The 24,903-nt window shown below is 36.1% G+C and overlaps 3 protein-coding genes across 4 annotated transcripts; 1 reads left to right on the top strand and 2 right to left on the bottom strand.

Annotated features, from left to right (window-relative positions):
* The first annotated feature begins 5,100 nt into the window (after positions 1–5,100).
* On the top strand, positions 5,101–12,376 carry LOC114734273 (serine/threonine-protein kinase CTR1). Its single transcript, XM_028921864.1, has 16 exons — positions 5,101–5,292; positions 5,396–6,417; positions 6,588–6,886; positions 6,971–7,115; positions 7,558–7,673; positions 7,758–7,966; positions 8,545–9,015; positions 9,128–9,168; positions 9,479–9,547; positions 9,812–9,912; positions 10,017–10,101; positions 10,205–10,303; positions 10,390–10,458; positions 10,702–10,833; positions 11,069–11,163; positions 11,818–12,376. Exons 2-16 carry the CDS (start codon positions 5,641–5,643, stop codon positions 11,912–11,914), a joined length of 2,805 nt encoding a protein of 934 aa, XP_028777697.1. The 5' UTR covers positions 5,101–5,292; positions 5,396–5,640; the 3' UTR covers positions 11,915–12,376.
* A 630-nt stretch (positions 12,377–13,006) lies between these two features.
* On the bottom strand, positions 13,007–17,471 carry LOC114734296 (geranylgeranyl transferase type-2 subunit alpha 1). 2 transcript variants are annotated; one of them, XM_028921899.1, is made up of 8 exons: positions 17,140–17,471; positions 16,859–17,021; positions 16,386–16,546; positions 16,176–16,280; positions 14,754–15,551; positions 14,482–14,662; positions 13,882–14,074; positions 13,007–13,667 (listed from the first exon to the last, which is right to left on the bottom strand). In XM_028921899.1, exons 1-8 carry the CDS (start codon positions 17,253–17,255, stop codon positions 13,276–13,278), a joined length of 2,109 nt encoding a protein of 702 aa, XP_028777732.1. In that variant the 5' UTR covers positions 17,256–17,471; the 3' UTR covers positions 13,007–13,275. The 2 variants fall into 2 exon arrangements, with proteins under 2 accessions (XP_028777732.1, XP_028777733.1); XM_028921900.1 differs by having other exon boundaries at positions 13,882–14,065; positions 17,140–17,469.
* Positions 17,472–18,449: 978 nt separating this feature from the next.
* On the bottom strand, positions 18,450–24,612 carry LOC114734302 (double-stranded RNA-binding protein 1). The gene is made up of 3 exons (XM_028921910.1): positions 24,383–24,612; positions 21,786–22,048; positions 18,450–20,016 (listed from the first exon to the last, which is right to left on the bottom strand). The coding sequence occupies exons 1-3, from the start codon at positions 24,405–24,407 to the stop codon at positions 19,078–19,080; spliced, it is 1,227 nt and encodes a 408-aa protein (XP_028777743.1). The 5' UTR covers positions 24,408–24,612; the 3' UTR covers positions 18,450–19,077.
* Between the last annotated feature and the right edge of the window lie 291 nt (positions 24,613–24,903).

Raw genomic sequence — 24,903 nt, 5'->3', positions numbered from 1 at the left:
ACTAACTTATATAACTTTTTTAATCTAATCAAATTAGTTAAATAAGCCTTATAATAAAACTAAAGAAGTACATCAATTCATGTAGTTTTCCAAATTTATAATTTTTGTTCAAAATATTCTTATTGATTGTACTAGTAAAGGAATTTAACTTGCAATGCATGTGATAATATTCATTTCTTCGCGTAGCATTTGTCACTGTTTATTTTTATTAGCATTGATATTAATATATTAATTACTAATATTGGTTAATTACTATTGGAATCAATGACCACGCCGATGCCCTCAATAATTAATGACCATAATCAAAAGACTGTGCGTCCAGCTTACAGAATTTATTTTACAACTAGTCATGAATTAAACTTAATATATTAATATTTAAAAATGCTTTATTAATATCCAAGATCCCAATATTTTTTTTTTTAATGATTTTCGGGTTTAAAGACTTAAAATATACTTTTTAAAATCAAGTGACTAAATTAAAATTCTGTATAAGTAAATTAGAAAACTGAAGGTATGTTTTAAACATCATCAAATGTCATAAATCCATTTTAGCCTCTTTTTTTTTGTCTCCCTCCTCTTTTTCCTGTGAAGGTTACTATCCGGAATGGAGATATCCTTGAATCCCTTTCAGGTATTGGAATTACATCTTAAGGAGTGCTTGGTAATCACAAAAAAGCATTTTTAAACAAAGCTTTCATATAAGACGAAATAAAATTCTTTTTACATACTTATTTTGTATATGTTAAAATTATTTTTAAAATTATAATTTGGTTTTCTTCCAAACACATAATTACATTTCACCCAGTTGTTGGTTCAGTGAGGAGAAGAAACGATGCAGGAGCGAGAAGAGGCATTTGAGAAGACTCACTCGAGACCACTTGAGTCGATGAAGATGGGAGTGGGATTTTTTATATTACATGTCAAAACCATATGGAGTAACCAAAGTATGCTTGTTCAAACTTTCGATCTCCAAACTTGTCAAACTATATATGCACGTTGCCCATGCTGTCCAGGCTTGTCAGATTATACATGGACATTACCAACACTTACCTCGATCTTGTGTAAGCTTGCCAAATTTTATATGGACTTTGCTTACATTTATTGCACTTACCCAGATCTTATCTAAGATCTGGGCACACCTCACAAAATAATACAAAACGTTGGAGGCACCTTAGCCTTTTTAGTACGCCTACTTTCATTTCTCTCAATCCAAGGCTCGCGGGAACAATCTCTATTCACCCTCATTCTTTACAAATAATCTAAAGTTTTATTCATAAAGAATGATGCTATTATTGGTTGAAAAATAGATGCTTTCATTTACTTTAAAAAAAAAAAAGAAGCTTTCAGCCGATAACCGTCAACTAATCAAACATTTTGGGTTTTAAAAATATAAATAGATAAGTACTTGGAGGTATTTGGATGGAAACCAAACCATAATTTTAAAAATATTTTTATAGTATACGAAGTAAATATATGAAGAAATTTATTTCGATTTACAACAGAGTGCTTTTAAAAATCAATTCTGATCAATTCCAAACACCCCTTAATGTGCGTGCCTGAACTAGAGTTTGCAACAACTTATTTGTAGTTGACTTTGCTGTAATTCCCTTTTTTATGCTTGGATGTTTTTTATCTTAAGGATTGTATTGATAAAATGAAAGGTGTTTATATATTTTCAATCAAATTAAAGTACCTTTACACATGCAATTGTTGGAAATTATGCGAGTTTTATAACATAATACTCTATTACATGCATAAGAAAATATCCCTCTGGATGGCAAGATGAAGCCAAAAAAGACTTGAATTGTCGTCCCCAGACTTACGGAGGAACGTTATAAAACTCTAGAAGTCAGTTGGGACAAAAAAAAATGATTATTATTTTGATAAAAAATGGATGCTGACATTGCATTTTGAAAGTAATTAACTTTTTGTCCGAGAGTGATTTTAAGTGTCTCACACACGCCAAACTTTAGTGACCATTACTGCATAGGAAATCCTTCTAGTCAGGAAAGCTTTCAAGCATGAAACATCTAATCTAGGATAACCTGCAACATAGTTTTCCTTAATCTCATCCAGACATTATTTATGCTGCATGGTTCCTCGCCAACTTCAGATGCATAAAGTTGTACTTTTGTTTGTACCAAGCTTCTTGATGTAATGATATACGCATAAAGCTTAAATGACAACACCAAATGTTAAGAACAAGGCAAAGCGTGTTGTTAAGCATAAAAGCTTATGTTCAAATACGTATAAGATACTTTAAAAATCTCAGTATATGGACCGCATGACTTTTAGCGATGAACACAACAACTTATTGTTTTATTGAGTCGTCATATGTATTAAAATGATGATAGTGCGAATTGTTTATGGACAAAAAGGGAAGCAAAATTTGTATGGCCAGAATAGGCATGCCTTGTGTAAAAAGGGAGAGATTATATTATACTATATCCCATCCTTAATATAAGAGTTTGTTTGACTTTTATTTTGGTTTTAAATATAAGATTTTGGTTTATTTGATCTCTCATATTTATCTATTTTTTTTCTAAGATATACTTTGTAATAACAATAGTTTTGGCCAATATACTTGATTAGTAATGATATATTAGGAAAGACAACACTTATTTATTACAAATAACTAACTTTACTAATTTTCTTGATTTATTCAAACTAATCAACTAGCTTTTATATCAATGAATGGATATAGTATTAAGAAGATCTAAGCAATTATCAAGACAAACATGATCACACCAAGCATAATCATCCAGAAATATAATAAAATACTATTTCCGATTCTTAATGTAAGAGCTCGTTTGACTTTTATTTTGATCATAAATCTAAGACTCTAATTCACTTTGTTTCTCGTATTTATCTATTTTTTTTAAGGTAGTTCTTGTAATAATGGTAGTTTTAGCCAATACACTCTAGTAAGGATATTTTAAGAAAGACGATACCTAGTTATTTATTACAAATAACTAACATAACTAATTTCTTTAAGTTACTCAAATGAGTCAATTAGCTCTTATATTAAGGACTACAGGTAGTATAGTACTTCTCTTATTCTTAATATCAGACCTGTTTTAAATAATTTGATTAGATTAAAGAAGTTAAGTAAGTTAGTTAATTATAAGAAATATCACATGTTTTGCCTAAAACACCATAATATCTTCTTTAATACCCTCTCTCTCTTCCACTTAATTAAGGTTGAGAGAGTATCCGTTGGGATAATTTAGGAAAAATTGACAAGTATAATAAATAGGTCTTATATTTATGACCAAAATCAACTCAACAATTAGGTTATATATTAAATACTGGAGGAGTATTTTGTTCCCTGACCAATCAGCCTTTGCAGCACGCATAACTCTAACGATGCCTTGGAGTGCATATAAAAGGAAACGTTAGTTTGAAGTAATCTGGTTTCTAATTAAACGTAATTTTTTTTCATCATCATATCCTTGCAATTTATTAATTAGAGGTGTTGGACTGTTGGCCCTGTATTTATAATTTGTTAGTTTGTAGGAGAAATGATATTAGTATTTAATGACTTGACATTTACTACTGATCACGTTTTAGATTAAGGGCTTGTTTGGCAAGCACCCCAAACTATAGTTTGGAAAAAATAACAGCCAAACAAGGATAGAAAATGTGAAACCATGGTCTGAGGACAAACCATGGTTTTGAACCCCCAAATCATGATTTCACCAGAAGCGGTCCAGAATAGCTTCCTAACTCAAATTATTGGAACCTTGCTGGACTCAACACGGATGACAAAAGAGCCCCATTTCCTAACTCAAATAATTGATTCATTCCCCAGTCTATGCATTTGCTCTTCCTTTCCTCCTTTGCTCTTTCATCCTTTCTATAAACATGTTTAATATTATGTTTTACAAATATATATACACATATTAATTACTTATTAATTATATTATCTTTTACATTATTAATTATGTTAGTAAAAATTATTTTATTAACAACTTTATTTTTTTAAATAAAAAGATATTATAAAATCTACCCCTTATATAATTATCATGTTAACTTATACCTTTTTAGTAATTTGCACATGTAAAAAGTGTTTCTGGTAATAACTATTCAAACACTCTCTTCTCAGAATCACTTTTTCACAAAATTTGTTTTCTCCATAATCTATTCTCCAGAAGCTATTCTCCAAACTATGGTTTGGTTTCATCCAAACACCCCCTAAATTTGCCACATATACATAGCTAATCAGATTACAAATACAATGGTGATAAATAACTTTTATTCCATCATTTTATTTTTCAATTTTTTTATTTTACTGGCCGTTTATATATTTGTCAATATTAATATCAATTATAATTAATAAATTACGAGTACATGGACAATGATACTGTACATCTCATATCCTTAATATAAGAGTTAGTTGACTAATTTAAATAGATTAAGAAAACTAGTTAAGTTAGTTATCTGTAACAAATATGTATTATTTTTATTGAAATATCCTTATTAGTCAAGTGTATTGATTAGAACTACCATTATTATAAGAACTATCTTATAAAAATAGATAAATATGAGAGACAAAGTAGATTAGAGTCTTAGGAGTAAAATAAAAGTCAAATGAACTTTTATATTAAATACCGGAGATAGTAATAATTAAGAAAATGTAAGGATATAGTGAAATGAAAAAAAATTAGAAGACAATTATAAGGATTGGCGAATTGATTTTTTTATTAAGATTATTACTAATCAACTTAATTATGTGATTATGAGGCGGACAGCTAAATTAAAATTTGAGTCATTTTTTTCATTGCATGGAACACGGACCGCTGGCGGGGGGCTTCCAGGGTACGTAAGAATTTCTCGGGATGTCCCTCCACTCTAGGGAGAACGACCCTGGCCTGAAATTCACAAACCGCCGTTGCACCCACCAACTACAAAAATTGGCTGGGCGCAATGCGCACCCCCAAGTTACGTGTCACGATGTGTGTGGCCTGCTAGTTGACGTGTCATCTTATGGCGAACGCGCAGCATGCACGCTTCTGTCTTTGGTGCACGTTAGTATGCGCCTTTATATTTCACGATTTCCAACCGCATTCAACACATTCCATCCATTACACCTCCTTCTGCTTAAAATACTCTTACGTCAAGACCTGCCAACCGAAGTTCATCCATATTTCAGAGCTACTCTCTGTGTTTCTCTTTTTCTATCCTCTCCACCGCCTTTGGAATCTCAACTAGCTGTTTTAGCTTATTAGTGGGAGCTCTCCTGTGTTATTGAACGAGACCCTTACCACCAACCTGGCACGTCAAAATTCTCAAGTTAGACTTGTATTTACTCGTGACGCGTGATTTCAATCCTGATCGAATTTCTAGTGCTTGACGGTTGGTTCTTGTGATGTTATATCCGGATTTGTCTGTGCAGGGGCGAAAGTTCAGATTGTAACAGCAAAAAATTGTTGCACTTGCGATGACAATCTATTGAAGAACTCGATCGGAGTTAAAGTGGCTGAGGGAGAGGTTGGACGGTCAGTGAAGTTTTGGGTTTTAAGGGAGAGGAACGACGACGGCGGCCGTGGAGAAGAATAGTTTGCACGTGAGCGCGTGCATCTGTGGTTGTAGGGTGGTTTGGGTGGGTGCTTGATCTGATCCTCTCGGGAGGCTCGTGAAATGCCTCACAGAGCGACTTACTTTTTCCCCAGGCAGTTCCCGGAGCGTGGGTTGGATGAATCTTCGAAACAACTATTAGATCACGAGAAGAAGAAAATAGTCAACTCCATCAAATCAGAAACCTTTGACCCTGAAAGCGACCCCAAAAAGGCAATTAGAACAACTACTGCCACAACAACAGAGGACGATGTCGTTTTCCCGTCTGGGAAACACTCAGCTGTATCCGACCTTTTCACGGGCAATGACAAGTTCCGGACCAAGCAGAAGCTAGTCGCTGCTTTCCGCGACTGGGTGATAGAGAAAAAGGGGGATAGATGGGGTCACGTGAAACCACATCCTGGCCGGCTATCCTATGAGGGGGATCGCGAGCTTCTGCTTCCATCGGAGTCCGTGCCTCCTCCGCCACCGGAGACAGTGAAAGATGCAATCGACCGGGGTTTTGACCGCCAAGTCTCCTTGCCGAGGTTATCCAGCGGCAGCAGCTATGCTGGGAGCTTGTTCTCGGGGACAACCTTGGACGGCAACTTTTCTAGCGACGTTAAGGAGGAAACGACATCGTCTCGGGTCTCCTCCACAACAAGAAGACTGGAGGAAGAAAAGGAGGAAGCAGAAAGTAAGGAGACGTTGGCGCAGAAGTGCAAAGAGAGCTACAGCCTGCAGATCACGCTGGCTAGGAGAGTCACCTGTCTAGCAAGTCTCGCTGCTGATGAGCCTGTGCTTACTTTGGACGCTGGAATCGAGACGTGGGATGTGGAATCCGTTTCTTATCGTCTCTGGGTATGGAACTTACATTTTCTTCACTCTTCTTCATCGACGATATAGTAGCTCAACTTAATGCCTTTATAACTTCATGTAAGACGTATATCAATATGGCCACCATAAGACAGAAGATTCTGCTGGGCTATTGCGATTTTTGAGCATCTTAACCGAGTCGGCACGTTTTTCAGGTTAGCGGCTGCTTATCATACTCCGACAAAATATCAGATGGTTTTTATAACATTTTGGGGATGAATCCATATCTGTGGGTGATGTGCAATGAGCTGGAGGAAGACAGGCGGCTCCCACCTTTGATGGCGCTTAAAGCAGTCGAACCAAACGAGTCGTCTATGGAGGTGGTTGTTGTGGATAGACACGAGGACTCTAGGCTAAAGGAACTTCATGATAAAGCACAAGAATTGTATTGTGACTCAGAGAACACCTTGGTATTGGTGGAAAAACTTGGAAAACTTGTTGCGATATATATGGGGTAAGTCACTGCATTCTCTCTTCCTAATAACTACTGGAATATGAGTTTTTTTCATATTGTGCTTCTTTGTTGAAATGTGTGAAGGGGTGCTTTCCCGGCGGAGCAAGGAGACCTCCGCAAGCAATGGAAGTTGATTAGTAAGAGATTGAGGAATTTTCATAAGTGTGTTGTGCTTCCTATCGGCAGCTTATCTGCAGGACTTTGCAGGCATCGGGCCATCCTCTTCAAGGTGAAACATGCTTCCTAAATAAATCTTGCTTCTCATCGCATCAATGAAATATTTAAACTCTTAAATATGCCGTTAAAAAATATATCCTTTGGTGAAAACTAATTGGAATTCCACTGATGACATAATTTAAATAATCAAGTTTTTCTTTGATAGTAATCACCATGTGATTTACATGAATGTACATCCCCTTAAATTTAAAATATGGAAGACAACCATATTAATCTATGTTGGCGTTTTAGGTATTCCTGTACATAACCCCACAAGTACGATTTAAGCCTAAATCATTGCACACATCATTTAGGCTTTATCTTATACCTCGTTTGCAGAAGATTGTCGTGACGTGTTTTTTCATATCCGGGTAATTTAGAAGTGTAAAGATGACTTGCCTGTTTGTCTTCTTGTTGACGGATCATTCATTGTTATTTTGATTTCGCAAATGCAGAGATTGGCAGATTACATTGGTTTGCCATGTCGTATTGCTCGAGGTTGCAAGTATTGTGCTGCAGATCATAGATCTTCTTGCCTCGTCAAGATTAAAGATCACAGCCAACTCTCTAGGTTGGTGCAGTACCTTTCTTTGTAGCTCTCATTCTTTTGCATGAAATTTGTGATATCTCTTATTGGAAACATTTTCATTAGCAGGGAATATGTAGTTGATCTAGTTGGGGAACCTGGAAATGTTCACGGGCCAGATTCCTCAATTAATGGAGCATATGTCTGTTCAACGCCTTCCCCTTTTCAAATTTCTCATATACTGGAATCTCAGTCTCCTTATATGGATGATGCGTTAAGTTCTCGGTTTTCAAGTTCCATAGTCAGTTCTGTTGTTCCTGAAAGTCATGTATATTCTGGTAAGTGATGATTCTACACCTGGAAAATTGTTTTCTCAATTATTTAAAGTACTTCAACATCAATTTCGAGGAAGAACCTAATCCCTGTAGGGCCTAACTAAGCTCTACTGACCAGCTCAAGTACATGTATAAAATATGATGTTCAATTAGGTGACGCAGATGCAACAAACATCATCTGTGCTCGTTCTCCCTGAGCTATCTTTCATCAATCAAGTTTGATGTTGCATTTTTCATTCACAGAAAAAGTTCAGCTTTATGTCTATCCTAATTTTTTAGCTCTTTCTTTCCGAATTTTTCTCAAGAAGAGTTCCAACTCCTCATTTTTATTGTAAGAACATTTTTAAAAAATGCTTAATGTTTTCATGAGCTTTGTAAAACATATGGAGCATAGTTGGTTATGAAATTAAAGATTATGACACCCTTCAAGTTGCTGCGCTTTTTGCTCTGCCACAAAACCCGAGGGAATTTGGCATTTATTTCAGCTTTAACTTGTTTTCTCTTTTGGCCATAAATTTTGGTTTACTTTATCTTCGCAATTTTCCTAAAGTTGATCTTAACTGTTATCCAATCTTTTGCAGGCTGTACAAAGAAAGATAAACTTTTCAAAGGAAATTATTTGCTTAAATGTCCTGTGAACTCAAAATATGCTTCAGTGGATCAAACTCATGCAGTTAATGCAGAGGAACGTGAAGTTCTAGGTTCGAATCTGTCTTCCATTCAGCAAGGTGTTTCTGAAGACCTGCATTCAACCACTGAAGCATTGTTGCATGAATATCCCATGCATGTTGAGGATTCAGTTGTTGTGAAAGAAACTTCCAATAATGAGAGTATTGTAACCGGAAGTCCAGTAGCAAAAGCTACTTCTAAGAAGCCTATACTGGGCCCATCCTGCCAGTCAGAACAAGAATCTGTAGATAGTAGACTTGAAAACTGTGACCGTTTCTCTGCTGGAAACATTCCAAGATATTTGAACATTGAACCATCACTCGCCATGGATTGGCTTGAAATATCGTGGGATGAATTACGCATTAAAGAGCGTGTTGGTGCCGGTAATTCTTCTGCATTTCCTGCTTCTTTTTACTGAATCCACGTGAAAGACATGCTATCATGGCCTTAATTTTTCATCAGGTGAATGTTGCTAATTTTTTCTTCTCTCTGCAGGGTCATTTGGGACAGTGCACCGTGCTGAATGGCATGGATCTGTAAGTGTCAGAGTGCTTTTATAAGAGCTTTCCAATACATATTGAATTTTTTGGGGTTACGTATTTACTTTTTTACTGCACATTTTTGTATGTAGATGCTGCTTTAATGTAGTCTGCACTCTGTCTTTTCGTGTTCTGTATCATTGCAATCAAGTAGATGACATTTATACACTAAGACAATTTGATTTTATTGTCCTTTTAAAACAACTTATATTGGATTGCTGAATTTATGTATTTCTTATCATTCTCTATGCATTATTTATTATAATTTTTTCACTTCCGTAATTGTACCTTACAAATTTTCTTCCAGGATGTTGCAGTCAAGGTTTTAACAATTCAGGATTTCCAGGATGACCAGTTGAAAGAGTTTCTCAGAGAGGTATGTATTGTCTATAATATCCTTTTTCAACCTTGATGGGTAATTTTCATTCTCTGGTTTTCCCAAAAATCTAATTATAAACAGTTAATCTATGAAAACCCAAACAGATAGAATTGATACATATGTATCAATTCTAAGTTATTGTTTGCAGATACTCAGTTTGGGAACCTTTTTCTATAAATCTCTTATTTCTGTTTACCTCTCTATTTGGTGCGAGAAAAGGGTAGTGAGTTAAATCCTAGTTGTTATTCACATTTTTCATAGGTTGCAATAATGAAACGTGTCCGCCATCCAAATGTGGTTCTCTTCATGGGCGCAGTTACAAAACGGCCTAATCTATCAATTGTTACAGAATATTTGCCAAGGTAAAACATCCAAATCTCGTGTAGTTATCTGAACTAATCAATCAATTTACTTGCATAAAGATTATAATGTCTTACGTTGTTTCTTTCTGGTGTGTTTGCAATAGGGGTAGTTTGTACCGCCTGATACATAGGCCAGCATCTGGTGAAATGTTGGATCAGAGGAGACGACTACGGATGGCTTTAGATGTGGTCTGTACAAGATCTAGTTATTCTGTTATATTTATATAATTGTTTTGCAGATGGTTTATGTGTATGTGTGTTTTTTGTCTTTTTGGTGCATTATTTTTTTCAGGCTAAAGGGATCAATTATCTACACTGTTTGAGCCCTCCAATCGTGCATTGGGATCTCAAATCTCCAAATTTGTTAGTTGACAAAAATTGGACTGTAAAGGTAAAGCCTGAGATCAGAAATTTCTTTAATTATTTTTTATGGACATATTTATCTATTAGATAATTTCATTTGCATTCCCTACCCAGGTGTGTGATTTTGGATTGTCGAGATTTAAGGCGAACACTTTCATATCATCAAAATCTGTTGCTGGAACAGTAAGTATTTCTCACTTTCGTGTGAATAATTATAGTATCAGCCCATGTGTTTTATTTCTCTTTGCAAACTGTCAAATGTTCCACCGCATCTTCGCTGTTTTTATTTGTTTATTTGAGTGACATCTTAAAGTTTGAGAAGAGAGTTCAAACTTTGAGGGTGGTAATTCTATTAATATTTTGCAGGTTGAACTTTTACTTCACAGAATCTCAATAAGCGTGTAATTCTCTTAATTTTATTTTCAGCCTGAATGGATGGCTCCAGAATTTCTACGTGGAGAGCCTTCAAATGAGAAGTCCGATGTTTACAGCTTTGGAGTCATCCTGTGGGAGCTTGTGACCATGCAGCAACCATGGAATGGGCTCAGTCCTGCCCAGGTAAGTCAGTGACTATTGTATGTCCAAATGCAAGTAGCCGAAATAATTTATTTTTACTTCGTGTGGTAAAGAAGATAAAGTAGGGTCATTTGCAAAGAATTGTAAGCTTTGAAGTAAAAAATAACACAATGGTGCATATGTAAATTTCTACAGTTCAAAAAAGTGCTTGCCAAAATGGAGCCCTGGAATTCACAGATGGGTAATTCAACATAATCTTTCTCGTGTGAATTGACAGGTGGTTGGAGCTGTTGCCTTTCAGAATCGGAAGCTTGCTATCCCTCTAAACATCTCCCCAGTATTGGCCTCCCTCATGGAATCTTGTTGGGCCGAGTAAGTGTGCTTCGGCCCCTACTTCTATTTCTCTGGAAATTCCCTTTCTTTTTGCCAGATATCTGGAAATTCAAGAATTTTTTATGATACTGCTGGACCTTTGCTCCATTTGGTCAGATTTTGTTAAGGAAAAAACTTAGGCTTAAGCTGATATACTTGATATTAAAACCAGTGGACTTTTTGTCTTTATTCATCTTGCAACCTCTATCTTTGATTTAACATCCTTTTTTGTAATAATGTCACTGCGACCCACGAGACGCATGAACTTGGAATTTGTCGGACTCCATTATCTGATAGGTCTTCGTGGTAAGCAGAAAAAATGTGTCAGAATAGTGACAGTGAGGATTTGGAAATCCGAAGAATTGAACTAGCATACGGACGAAGCAAAGACAATTGAACTAGCATAAGTCCGTCCATGCTGTAGAATATAGCCTTCTTTTTTCCCCCCTTTTATCCAAGTTTCTACAGTTCTTACCAACGCTAAATATAATGTGTTAATTTGCTATAACATCGCCGGCCCAAAATTTTTTTTTTTTTTAAAAATTGCTATAATATCTTCATGCCTTTGTGCATCTGGCAGCAATGATTTTTTTTTTTTTTTGGGACTCAGGCAGCAATGATTTGTCTCTGATGCTTTCTTGTTTTTCTTGCTAGTGATCCCAAGGAAAGGCCTTCTTTCTCCAATATAGTCGAATCGCTAAAGAAGCTGCTGAGGTCTCCGGTGGAGATGATAAAAATGGGTGGGACATGAGGCGCACTCTGCCTATAATTGGCTTTTTCATATTTTGCCAAGTCTGTTGCTCTTATGTGGAAGTGTTAACAAGTAATCTGAACCTTGTTAGTCATCTTCCCTGACCACCAAAACTTTTTGTTCGTTTGCAAGTTGCAACTGTATATCTGTTGCTTCTTCCTGCTAACCCATTCCAGAAAGGGCATCAATGAAGAGCCATCGAGTTTGAAGTTTAGTCATCACTCGAGACTCGAGAGCAAGTAGGAGCTGATTAGATTATTGAGGAATAAGAACTCGACTCCAGCCCGTTCTATGGACAATTTAAGATATGAGGACTGCCGATATAGTAAAAATTTGCTGGGCTGTAAGCCTGTAATAAGTTTGGAATGTATTATTGATGTCTGATAACAATTCACAAACGTTGTACTCGTCATTTTGATGTTTTAAGCAGTAGGCATGATTTGTAGTGCAGATTAGACGCTATCTTCTTCTTTTTTCCCCGATAATTAAAAAGTTAGGAGGAACGAAAGAAGAAGAATTTCAAAAAGGGAAGACAAAAGCACAAAGCTCTACAAATTAACGGGCATGATATTTTTATCTGCAGTAACAGGGGGAACAGTTGAATTCAGTTTTGGTCTCTTAATATATTTCTTTTCTTTTTCTTTGCTGGGCAAACTTTGCTCCACCCACAACCCACCTTCTCTCTGCTGATTTAAGTTAAAATTAATATTGAAGCAATAATATTTAATTTATATATTTATAGGGATTTGATATATTCATTATATTTTGATCTATCTCATTTGCTTTTAAGTTTTTTATTTTTATTAAACAGGTCATTGGATAACTACATGTGCTCTAAATAAATATATTGAAATAATGATGTACTTCTAAACAATCATAAATAAATTTACTTATTTATTGTGATCTAGCATAATCAACACATTTTGACTTATATTATTTCTAAATTTATTCTTTTGATTTTCATTTTCCAAAACTAATAAACTTATGCAGATGATTATCTTTTAAATGTTGTAAACTAGTTCAAACTTCATTTGTGGGCTTCTGTATTATTTGAGTGCTTAAATAGCAGTGCAAATATAAATCATAAAATTCTTTGTTGTTTAAAATATTGCGAGGATCCAAGATAAACTGATCAATATTTTGGGAATGCCAGTACATTTGATGAAAAGAAGAAAAAGGAGTAAACTAGTACGAAATGGAACTTTCATTGGAAATTAATCAGGAAATGGGCCCTCACATAGAATGCGAGGACGAAGCGTGCAATAGCTAGTGATCTTTGATGAAAATGCCCTAGTCAGTTGTACCAAAAAAGAAAGAGAAAAAGCCCAAGTCACATCGTTTAACAAAGATAAAACCTACAATCAAGGCAATGCTTCACCATCCAGCCATTTCAGAGTAGGCAATAGTTTGACCAGAAATGACCTGATCTTATTATCACCAGCAAAAGCATTTCCTGTTATGTCCAACTGTTTCAAGTTCAAGCTTTTAAATACCAGGAAAGCTTCCCACATACTTGGGGCACTGACGTCGCCACTAAGGCTTTCAAAAAGATCGCAATCAAATTCTTCTGTATGCGACAATGGAGAAGAGCATAGGTATCGAGTTGTGTCAACAGAGCGTGATCCTATCTCATTATGCGTGATATTTAGCACTTTTAGTGACTTCAGCAGTCTAAGAGGTCCAAGAGCAGTAAAAGTGCCAATTTTGTTGTGACCCAAATTTAAGCAAGCAAGAAGTTGCATTGCCTCTAAACCTGTCAAAAGGTTTCATTTTAATCATCAAAAGATATAATTGTAAAAAATAGGTATCCCAAGAGCTAAAGTATCACGCAGACTACAAAGACATCCAGGGAAAAGGGACACATAGAAGGGGAGGAGAAGCTCGAGCGAGAACAGCAAAACATTATGTCGCTAGATTAGAGCCTAAAAATGAAATAAGAAGAGTGCATTTAATATATGCAAGTTTACCTTCAATTGATTTGAGTTCGTTGTGGCCGAGGTCTAGCATTTGCACCCACAATAAGCTTTCAATGGAACCCATCCGTGACAGTGATAAATTTTGTAGGCGTAAACACACATAACCATCATTAGTCTCTATACTGTTTCTGTCATGATGGCAGTATTGTAGCAAAGACTCCCTAGTTGAAGTTATCTGCAGAACCTCCAAAACATAAAAAGCTGCTTTCATTTGAAACAGTTTAATAACCAAACAGTTCTAACCAGCATCATGAAGTGAAATAGAAGTAGAAAATACATCGTTATGCCGGTTGCCGATATAAAATTTATATACACCCAAGTGATCTCAACAAAGTTAGAACAATCAATTATACACATTACTGAAAATGGAAAATACCATCAATAAAAGCACAAGAAGCTCTAACCAAAAACACACACACACACACGAGATGCTATTACTGAAAAATTAGAAGTCCAGTTCTTTCAATTGCTAGCTCAATGCTAATCCAACCCTCACCAGCAATGTTGAAGCAATTAGAACCATGCATATTTGGACATTTTTTTGGGATTAATTGCTTGTTTGGACACTGAATACAGAAGAGAACAAACTACCTGCCTCAGTAATACGAGGCTACGTTCATCCTTGTAGTAAGAAGAATGAGTTGGATCGAACTTCAACAGGTCAGCATAAAGTTCAAGAATCTCTTCAGAGTGAACCATTCCTTTATCATGTGCAGATGATATTGAATCATAAGCAGTCAACAATCTTGCAAGGGTAAGCTTCCCGATTTTACTACAGAATACAAGACATAATATTTATTCAAAAGGGGGAAAACGGAAGGAGAACAAAATATAAAGTCAGCAACGTACTTAATTGTGCTTACCAGTCACTCTCAGACAATAAAACTCGAAACGAATTTATTTCATTACCAATAGTCTCTGCACACCAATTGGATATTGCTGGGATATAGTCATTGCCAGTAATTATACGATCAGACATAATGAAATCTGCTTCCTGAAAGTGCTCAATTTTTTGGAAATTATCATTCTCCCACGAAATCATTTTTCCAACCTGGTCTTCAGCAGGTTCTGTGAAAGCAGTCTCCACAAACAATTTAAAGGAAATTTCTGAAGGACGGCTATAATGATAACCACTTGAAGACATAATACCCTCAGAATGTCCAATGCTGATTTCTATAAGGTAAGATCTTGACATTTGAAGCTTCAAATTTCTAAGGTTTAGATACGTAACCCAAACTTGAGCAGTATTTAAGCTGTTTGTTGAAAGCGATTTCCAAATAAGATCCTCAACTATACCAAGTTCAGATTTAACAGCCACAGTGGATGATTCGATGCCTTCAACAGCTTGATTGAAACAAAGAATGAGAGGGATTATTCCTGTGTCCAACAGCGAAGGATATGAAATAGATGAACCATGATCATGAAGGCACTTGTTTCCCTTAAGAGTGATATGGGATCCAGGGAAAGGCCAAGATGATACAAGGACGGGAGCATCAGATTTCACTGTTTGGTCAATAAGCCAAAGATGATAAAACCAACCACTCTGGTCATCGGGATCAGTGAAGAGAGCATTCTGGACCAGATTATATTCCTCCTCTAAAACCTTCTCTTTAGGGAAATGTCCTTCAACCTCTCTTTTCATCAAATTAGACAGAAGAACACTGCAATAACCTCAAAAGGATATGTACGTATGAAATAAGTTTAACAAGAATCGCATTTTCATTTAAAAAAAAAAAACCTTTGAATGGCTGAAAATCCAATAACAGTATTTGACAAGAAATTAATTAATTTTTATGAATGAATTACAAGCCTAAAAATGATTGTCACTAATACACTGAAGGATGGTGCATATGAAATCAGACAATTCTCTATGCTGTCCAAACAATTCTCACAATGAACTGAGAAGCAATTTCATCACGTATGATGTGCATTTAATGACCTGAACGAACGCTATTATACTTAAATAGGATATGGCGAGGCCAAGGAATCAATTTTAGCGAACAGGTAATAAATATACTGATGTGAATTTGTCTGTCTCCGGTTTACACTAAGATTTAAATATTTGCAATGTCCCAGGCATACACTAGTATCTAAGGTAAAAGCTACTTTCTCTTCACAAATTGAGACACAACTGAAATGGAATCAAACCACTTATCTCGGTGATGCTAAATAAATTCCCACATAAGTATTTATGAATAAGAGGATGAAACTAAAGTAACTCGATGAGAGTAGCCCGCAAGGCTAGAATGCCAACTTCACATAAATACAATATTAGATGATCATACCTACGATTGTGCCATGCAGAGTAATTGCTAAAGTTTGTTCCTATCATTTTCTCAGTGTAATTTAACTCGTCCTCGTCTGACCTTTTCATTAGTGCACAAACGAATCTGCAAGTAATATTGACCCAAATAGAGCTCACCAACTTATGAAAAGATCATTTAAATGCCATAATATTGATTAAAGATAGGATATCAAGGGGTAAAGGATTAGACCTTCGGTAATTCCACGCATGGAAATTTCGAGGATCAGCCTTCTGGAAACGATCCAGCAGGCGTAATTCATTGTCTATTGATGAATAACCCTTGCTTAGTACCCATTTGCGATGATGCCATGCCCCATAGGATTTGAAATTCTGCCGCAGTGCACTCTCTACCTAAAATAGATCATTTGAATCTTATAAGGATTACCTATTATGCACTTGCTTCTCAAATTCTAGGAAAACTAAGCGGATTTTTTATTTGATTCTCGCCGCAAATAAGGAGAGAAGGAGGGGGGGAAAAAAAAACTCTCCCGCCGAGTACACTGAATTGCTGGAGTAGGTTCTTCCACCAAGACCCATATCCAACTAAAGAAAATCCCATTTATAAAATATATCTCATCAAGCAAAAGAATGGCGACAAAAAGGGCTAGAGTTTAATAAGAAGAAAAACGGTAATTTTTTAATCAATTGATAGTAAAAGCTCACCACTTTGAGTTCCTCGTCGAAAATGGACTTGATGGTGTCAGGATTTGACTCGGATTGAGAGACGAGGTGTTCGACGGCAAGCTTTCTGTAATTCCATGCCGTATATGATTCAGGATTAATCTCAAGTAACCTAACGCTTATCTCTAGAGCTTCCTTACTATATCTGCATGAATTCATACAATTCAAATTGGAAATCAATGGTCCCAGAACAAAGCTCAGAAAAGTTCGCAAGCAGTCTTATGCAAATACACAAGAGTTAGAGAGGGAGGGGAAGAATGAACATGCGATTATGGTGATTTGCGAGAAACTGAGACTGCAGCAAACGAAGCTTTTCAGTTTTGGCCGATTGAGCTGCAGCATCAACTGGTTCCAAGGCTTTGCGAGGTCGACCGTGCATTTTTAGCGCATCGACAAACAGTGACTACACAAAACTGGCAATACGAATGAGAGAAAGCAAGAAAGCAGGATGTTTTAGGCGAGTTAGCTCTGCCGCGGCAGCAATTTACGAACACTAGATTGCTTAGCGACTTCAATGGTTTGGAGTCCAAACACTGCATAAGACACTGCCCAGATTTGCGGGAAGCAGATCTCGATATGACAACAATTCAGCTAGGCGACGAAAAATTAAAAGCAACTAATCCAGAAATTATAGTCCGAAGTTCATGATACGCCGCAGTCATGTAAAATTTTCCATGTGAAGTTTCGGAAATAATATCTTCTTCATAATAACAACGTAACATATTTCTTTTATTAATTTGACATAAAATATGCAAATTTTATATTGATCTCTACTTTATATGGAATTATTTTTTTGTGGATTAGAGTTTGGACTGTTCATTATTATTTATAAATAATATAACTCCACTGATTAAAATTTACGGTTGACATAAGTGATAAAAAAGTTATATAAGTTTTCGTCTTTAAGAAGTAATGGGTGCTTTAGTTTGTGTATGGATTAAAGATTAGTCAGAAGGATTCTAAATTTTGCTGTTGACAAGTAAATTTCTTTTCATATATATAAATATCAATATTGATAATATTTATTAAGATTTAACGAATATGTCATTTGGCTAAATTAACTCTTGTTAATTTCATTGTTTTATCATCCAAAACAATGTAATTAACAATAGATTTACAATTAAACTGAAATAAACAACTTAAAACCAGAATGGTAACTATGACGGGTTTGCATTTTATTCTCAGACTACTAAATTTTCCACAAGTCTTCTTTGTCACAATGTTTTTAATTTTTTTTTTGGGACCGCTCCTTCGAAATCGTGTCTATCAAAATCTGCATTGAACGAAAATTTATAATTAAATTTTGGAAGAAGACCTTTTGTCCCATGCAGAAGACCTACTTGACTCTGCACATTCGATTCAAAGCACATTAAAATCAACCTAATCATGATTTTGTAGGAAGCTAAACCTACGGCATGATGTTCCCAAACACCAACAACTTGCTCTTTGAGCCACGTATATTTTACATTATTTTGTTGTTATCTTCAAATTAGGTTAACCTGCCTAACAGCTTTTGTGAATGAATTTGTATTTTGCAAATACAATGTGCACGACAGATCTATAGTTGATTGATGGGAAAAGTGGAGCAAATATCGAAGAAACTGAGCACTACATAAAGGAGCCGAGACTGCTATATGTAAAAACCATAAATGTCACTGAGACCCCGTTCTCAATCACATGGCAAAATTCTCAATTTGCATCGAATCATATCTGTCTGCCAGAGATGAAAAACCGTTGGAAACTAGCAGTCAACCGATTTTTCCATAGCTCTAACATTTGCTTCATCTCAAATCTCTTCTTCGAATGGGTTTGATACAGATGAGTTAATTGCTTCAGCAACACAATCACCGGTCACAGACCCATTTTCAAAAATCTCACTGTTATTCAGAGACAGAGACTTGCTGTATTGTAGTTCTATTGATTTTCTATTTTGAAAAATATTGCTGCTAAGAGACAAAGAACCTTCCACGACCAATATACCTTTTTCATTTTGATAATCAAATGTCATTCCATCATCAAAAATTTTCATGGCTTCAGCCACTGGTATGGATTCCACGGTCTGGACACAAGGCTCATCGGATAGCAATATGATTAACTTTTTGTCTACAAAAATGGAATTATTATTAAACGACAAAGAATTTCCCCCATCCAATAGACCCTTTGCTTTTGATAATTGATAGGCATTCCAATGTCGATGCTTTTCATGGCTTCTGCCACCCACAGCTCGATTCTATGATCTGGAAAGAAGATTCATTGGTTGGCAATTCTGTTGAATTTCCATTTCCAAAAGCCTTATTGCTATTCAAAGAAGATTCAGTGTTTGGCAATTCTGTTGCATTTCCATTTCCAAAAACCTTGTTGCTATTCAAAGACAGGGAATCATCCCCAGCCAGCATCCCGTTGTCATTTTGATGATCACTTAACATTCCAGCATCAAAATTTTTCATGGAACTTGCAGAAAACGGGCCATATTTCATGGTCTGGATGCAAGAATCAGTGGACTGCACTTCCATTGACTCTCCGTTTTCAAGGGCCTTACTGCTATTCAGAGACAACAAACCTTCCCCAGACGATACGCCATTCTCATTTTGATAATCAACTGACACTCCATTGTCAAAATCAACAGCTTGCAAAGCTTCTGTTCCAGATTCCAAGGTCTGGACGCAAGACTCGTCATTTACATTTGTGTATGACTCTCCATTTGCTTCGATATGGTTTGCACTTTCAATATGATTACGACCCTTCTTGTCTCCAGATTCCTTCTTTCTTGGTGGTTTCCTTTTAAATCGTGTTTTCTTGGCTTTTGGGACTTTAGAAGTCTCACCAACCTTGCCAATTGGTTCTGCTACCCTTTTCTTGCATGGAACAACTGTCAGTTTTGAGGGGCCAAATTGCTTTTCAGAAGAATGTGATGCACTGGATTCAATGGCTAGTAAAGCAGTTCTGGCAGCTTTTATCTCCGCTTCTTTCTTCGTTCTTGCTGATGCTCCAATATATCGAATTCCCCCAATCTCAACTGTGCATGAATATGATGACAATCGGCCAGGTCTTTCATCCTTTTTGCATAGATACAAGGGCATTGCATAATTCATTTTCTGTGCATATTCCTGAAGTAAATTCTTGCACAATCCTGTTTCAATCTGGAATAGACACCATTAACTGGGTTACAAGCAGCAACTAGTATAACCAATACAGCTGAAACAAGGTAACTTGGAAAACTAAGTTTTAGATAGTGCAATGGGAACATCACCTTTCTTGCAAAGAAATAATGCAACCAAAAACAAATCAAACAAATTAATCAGTGGAGCTACATGCCAAAGTATAATATCAAATAAACAAGCCTACAACTTATACAGTTTCTGGTGAAAAACTTAGATGAAAGCTGCAATAGAATCAACAAATATCAAGCACCTAAAAGGGCTAGTGATACAATGAGACTATTATGCCGAAGTTTAAACTCATGTATGTATTATATAGAGCTCAACATGACCTTAAATATTGAATCCAGAAGAGTGCAGTGCCTGTGTCCTGTAGCCATTAATGAACATAGATAATATTGTGGATTATAATAGCGATAGCAACACATTTGCAACAACAAAGTTTTAAAATACCAAAAGCAACAAGGATGGTCATAAGGCCCAAAAGAAGGTTTTAAGTTAATCTAATACTACCTCCAGTCATTATTATAAGAGCTAATTGACTGATTTGAATATATTAAGAAAGTTCGTTAAGTTAGTTGCTTGTAATAAATAGACATTGTTCCCTAAAATACCCTTACTAATCATATGTTTTACTTAAAACTATCATTTAATGAAACTTTTAACATGTGCAACTACTACAAGGACTACTTTGAAAAAATGAATAAATATGAGAGACAAAATGGATCGGGGTCTTATATTTAGGATCAAATTAAAAGTCAAACTAACTCTTATATTGAGAACCGAAGGTAATATCTAATATCTCATATAATTGTGATATGAAATGCAACGTATTCCATTGATGAGTGAGAAAATATAAAATGACTTCAATTTTGACAGAGTAAATATAATTTATCCCACAACACTTAACAGGTAATGCCCTAGCAATTGCCATTGCATTTTCTGATCCCAAAACCTCAAATTACAGAACATACTTTTCTGAACAATAAGGAGAGCTCTAAGCTTTTTTTCTTTTTCCTTTTGTTTTTTTTTGGAAAAAATGTGTAAGGAATATGGTAGAGACCTTAGTCCAAAAATAGAGAACTGAAAGGAAAAGAGAATATCTTCCACTAGAAAATGCAGTAGGAATCTCACAACACTCTCTAATAAACCAAAGGAGAATCTCCAATTCAGGAAAAATCACTCTGTAATGTTCGATCCTTTATTCAAGTGGCCAATGGCATATTTATAGTTGAATTACAGAGATGAAAATAATTAAATAAAGTCTGAAAATAATGATAACGGAAGGATAAGAATCTAATCCTATTTGAGTGGATATTACCACTTATTTCTCACCGGAAAAGCAACAGAAAATATTTCAAAGTAATTCAAAACAGAATCAACTCATAATCCCTTGATTTTCTCTGGCACGTTTCCTTGAATAAGTCAACCTCACCAACGGTTTCTGGGCCTTAACAGAATACTAAAGAAGAATTTGGCACATCATTATCTTACACCGTATGAGGTACTAGGATACCATGATTTTCAGGATTCTTGAATTTGGTATGTCAATCGAAAGTTATCTAAGAAAGAACAGTTTTTTGAAAGGTATTATATGCTTCTATAATAGAAGGATTGTATACCTTCAACTATCCTGGAAGACAACTGACAAAACTTGGCATCTAATTTGAATAACTAGAATACCCACGTATCCTACAACTAAGAACAATAAACTTTTAGTTCCTACAAAATACAAAATAAAGATAACTTACAACAGGTTGGGTGATGGATTGATTAACTTCATCAGATTTTGCCAGCTCCCGCAGAGCAATCTCCGCAGCTGACTGCTCTGCTGCCTTACGATTGAAGAAACCAGGCAAAGAATCATATCTTACATTATTGACTATGACTGTAGATCTGAAAGAAGGTTGATGTGAAGGCCCTTCCTTAATGGTTTCATAGACAGGTGTGGGAAGTCCCACTTTCTGGGCATATTCTTGCAATCGGCTCTTGAAAACGTAACAATTTGAAACACCTGGCATAAATCAAGAAGAGAAATAGGTAAGCAAGAGGCATCAATCAAAATCTCAGCCTACATGTACCGTTTTTCATTAGAGTGAGTTTCATAAATCTTTCAGTTGTCTATTAAAACAATATTATAAAGGGGGGGAAATACTGACTACCCAAAGAAAGCCCTATTTTTCCCCATTAGCAAAACAATTAGCACCTCAGAAGAAACCCCTTTTTTTCCCCAAACAATAAGAAGTTTATGTGAGTTGGAAAAGAAACCTATTTGGTAGCCACTTATTCTTTCTCATATCCTCTTTTTTGGTCTGGAAAACTACATCAATATGCACAAAAGGTGATGGGAAGACTCATCATTCTAGATCAAATCTGCTCATATGTATTAAAAAGAGATATCTGACTGGTACAAGAGGGTACTTATTTTAACCAAAAGAAATTAGGTGTCTGCACTCTGCATGTGATTGCAAGGATATCAAAAGCAAAGTTACAAACAATTGTTAGTTTTTACGTCATGTTGCCCACAGATTGCACAGCTTCAACTTGCTTAAAGCAATCATACATCAGAAAAAAGTTCACTAGGTCGACCAATCAATAACAACAGCTACTCATGGATTTCAGATTTAGTCTGCATATTAAGAAGGACTCTAAACAGACTGGTAAATATAAAGTCACAATTTACGGTGACGAGGAGTCGATCACACATGGTCACCCCGATCCTTTGAACCCGAGGAGAATACAAACAGAGCTTTTTGCCCCAGTTGGTTTAATTAATTGTTGTTAATAAGATTCACTGTGGCACTGGGAGTTAGCATGTGGGTTTCAAAGTGAGCATGTGCGCCAAAATGTTAAGATTATCTTTTACTTCTTCTATTTAATCAGTATACTTTCATTAAACACAGTTAGTTTTGTATCAAATTCCATGACATTCATTCGAATCATACAAGTTATCACATGAAAAACTGGAAGGTCAAAATATTTCTTTACATGGGGCTTAAATAACTCCAAACACCACAACAGCAACGGAGGCCATATTGACAGAAATTAAGCCCAAACGCAGCTAAAAAGTCCAACATAAAACAAGTTAATGTGAAACTATTATAGTGAGAGTTTAGAGACCTTCACAAAGAGATGCTTATAGGAAAACTAAGCAACTGAAAAGTGCAATATAAAATAAGTTAATATATATATCTATTATAACGAGAGTTTAAAACCTTCATAAAAAGATGCTAAGGGGAAAACTATGCAAACTGAGAATCAGCCGGAACTATGGTTACGTTTAGTAGGAAGCACTGAAAATTAGGGATAGGGATTAAGATTGGAATTGAGAAAATCTATTAAAAGAGTGTTTAGCATAAAAGATTGATTGTTATATGGGATTAGCCAAACCCATGTATTTGGGATTGGGAAATACCATGGAGAGAAATGGTATTTCCCAATCCCACCTCTATGGGTTTGCCTAATTCCATGTAACAAGTAATTACTTATGCTAAACACTCTTTTAATGATTTTTTTTCAATTACAATCTCAATCCTATCCCTCATTTTCAATGCTTCGTACCAAACAGGACCTATAGGAGTTCAGCAAAAATAAGTTGCTTACTTTCCACAATTTTGCACGTAGAAGTCTTAAACTATGTTAAAAGCCTGAAGCAGACTCTTAAGCCAGCCAACAAGATACCCAAACTCTGGGCCCCAAAAGCATACACACACACACACAAATTCAGGCACGGAACCAGGCTCCCTCGTGGCTTCTTGGAACATTCTTTATGAGTCTCTTAAGAGGTTCCGGGTTCGAGACATGGTATGATATGCTCCATCCTTTGAACCAAACTCAGGCACGAAAGAACAATCCGAGTCGAATTACCTTTTCCAATAAAAGAAAGGACTACGAAAACCTAAATTCTAAGAGAATCGGACAACAAAATTGAAATAAAGGGCGAGATTAAACTGTTGGTCGATAAGGATGTAGCCAAGCTAAATGTCGTTACTGTCAACAACTCAGCGTTGATTTGGATCACTATCACTATCAACTGAATTCGAAAGATTTTTTTTTCTACTTATAAAAGTAAAATTTATTCGTTCGGAGGAATTTTAAAACCGGGGCGATATATAATCGCCAAGGATACAAGGTGAGAAAACGAATGAACGCAAAGAGAAGACGAAAAATGCATTATACCAAAACCTCTAGGCAAATCAACCATAAATGATTTATCTCACTCGAAATGCAAAGATAATAAAAGAAAAATAATAAAGGAAGATGAATTTACAGCACGAAATTGCAAATATCGTTGGAGTTCTTACCATATGTGGCTACGTTCAAACCCAGAAGAAAATTAAAAGAATACCTTGGTAGTCTTCGTGGGTGAGCATAGCCCCAGGCAGGTCCAGAAGAAACCGCTAGAGGGCTCCAAGCGGAAAGCTAAGATGCACAAATCTTCGCGTCTGGGACAACTGGGAACTGGGAAGAGAAGAGAGACTACCCGGGAACACGGAAACAGAGAGTGGGTAGTTGTTGTTAGCAACTAAATGAACTGTTTTATATGCATTTACACGAGAGGCTGAAGGAAAAAGGTAGAAAGCCAAGCAAGCGTGCTTTGTGCTCCCAAGTGCTGGAATCTGCCGCCGCTCTGATTCTTTGTGAGTGGAGCGCCTTTATCGAATACGTTGTGAGCAAAGTAACCAACAATGGACCTTGAACCGATGCCGTCGGATGGAGGAGTGGTTGTTCATCAGACGGTGGACTTTCAGGAATCAGATTCCCCCCCGCGGGTTTCGTTTGGTACCGTGCCTCGGGAGTGTGCTAAACTGAAGTGTTCCGCTGATCCCATGGTTGGAGAAAATGGGGATGCAAAACTAGAAAAGCCCA

Source organism: Neltuma alba, unplaced genomic scaffold (assembly GCF_004799145.2).
Source record: "Neltuma alba isolate B1F8T4 unplaced genomic scaffold, ASM479914v2 tig00013084_pilon, whole genome shotgun sequence".
NCBI lineage: Eukaryota > Viridiplantae > Streptophyta > Magnoliopsida > Fabales > Fabaceae > Neltuma > Neltuma alba.
The sequence above is the reverse complement of the archived record's forward strand: the minus strand, read 5'-3'. Positions and strand labels throughout refer to the sequence as shown.

Excerpts from the sequence above, each read along its gene's own strand:
- LOC114734273 (XM_028921864.1), top strand. The coding sequence starts at position 5,641 with ATGCCTCACAGAGCGACTTACTTTTTCCCCAGGCAGTTCCCGGAGCGT. Across the intron at positions 9,548-9,811 it reads TGAAAGAGTTTCTCAGAGAG|GTTGCAATAATGAAACGTGT; the intron begins GTATGTATTGTC and ends CATTTTTCATAG. Across the intron at positions 10,834-11,068 it reads ATGGGCTCAGTCCTGCCCAG|GTGGTTGGAGCTGTTGCCTT; the intron begins GTAAGTCAGTGA and ends GTGAATTGACAG.
- LOC114734296 (XM_028921899.1), bottom strand. The coding sequence starts at position 17,255 with ATGCACGGTCGACCTCGCAAAGCCTTGGAACCAGTTGATGCTGCAGCT. Across the intron at positions 15,552-16,175 it reads TCTGCATGGCACAATCGTAG|TGTTCTTCTGTCTAATTTGA; the intron begins GTATGATCATCT and ends AGGTTATTGCAG. Across the intron at positions 13,668-13,881 it reads CGAACTCAAATCAATTGAAG|GTTTAGAGGCAATGCAACTT; the intron begins GTAAACTTGCAT and ends ACCTTTTGACAG.
- LOC114734302 (XM_028921910.1), bottom strand. The coding sequence starts at position 24,407 with ATGCTCACCCACGAAGACTACCAAG. Across the intron at positions 22,049-24,382 it reads CACCCACGAAGACTACCAAG|GTGTTTCAAATTGTTACGTT; the intron begins GTATTCTTTTAA and ends GATTTATGCCAG. Across the intron at positions 20,017-21,785 it reads AATCCATCACCCAACCTGTT|ATTGAAACAGGATTGTGCAA; the intron begins GTAAGTTATCTT and ends TGTCTATTCCAG.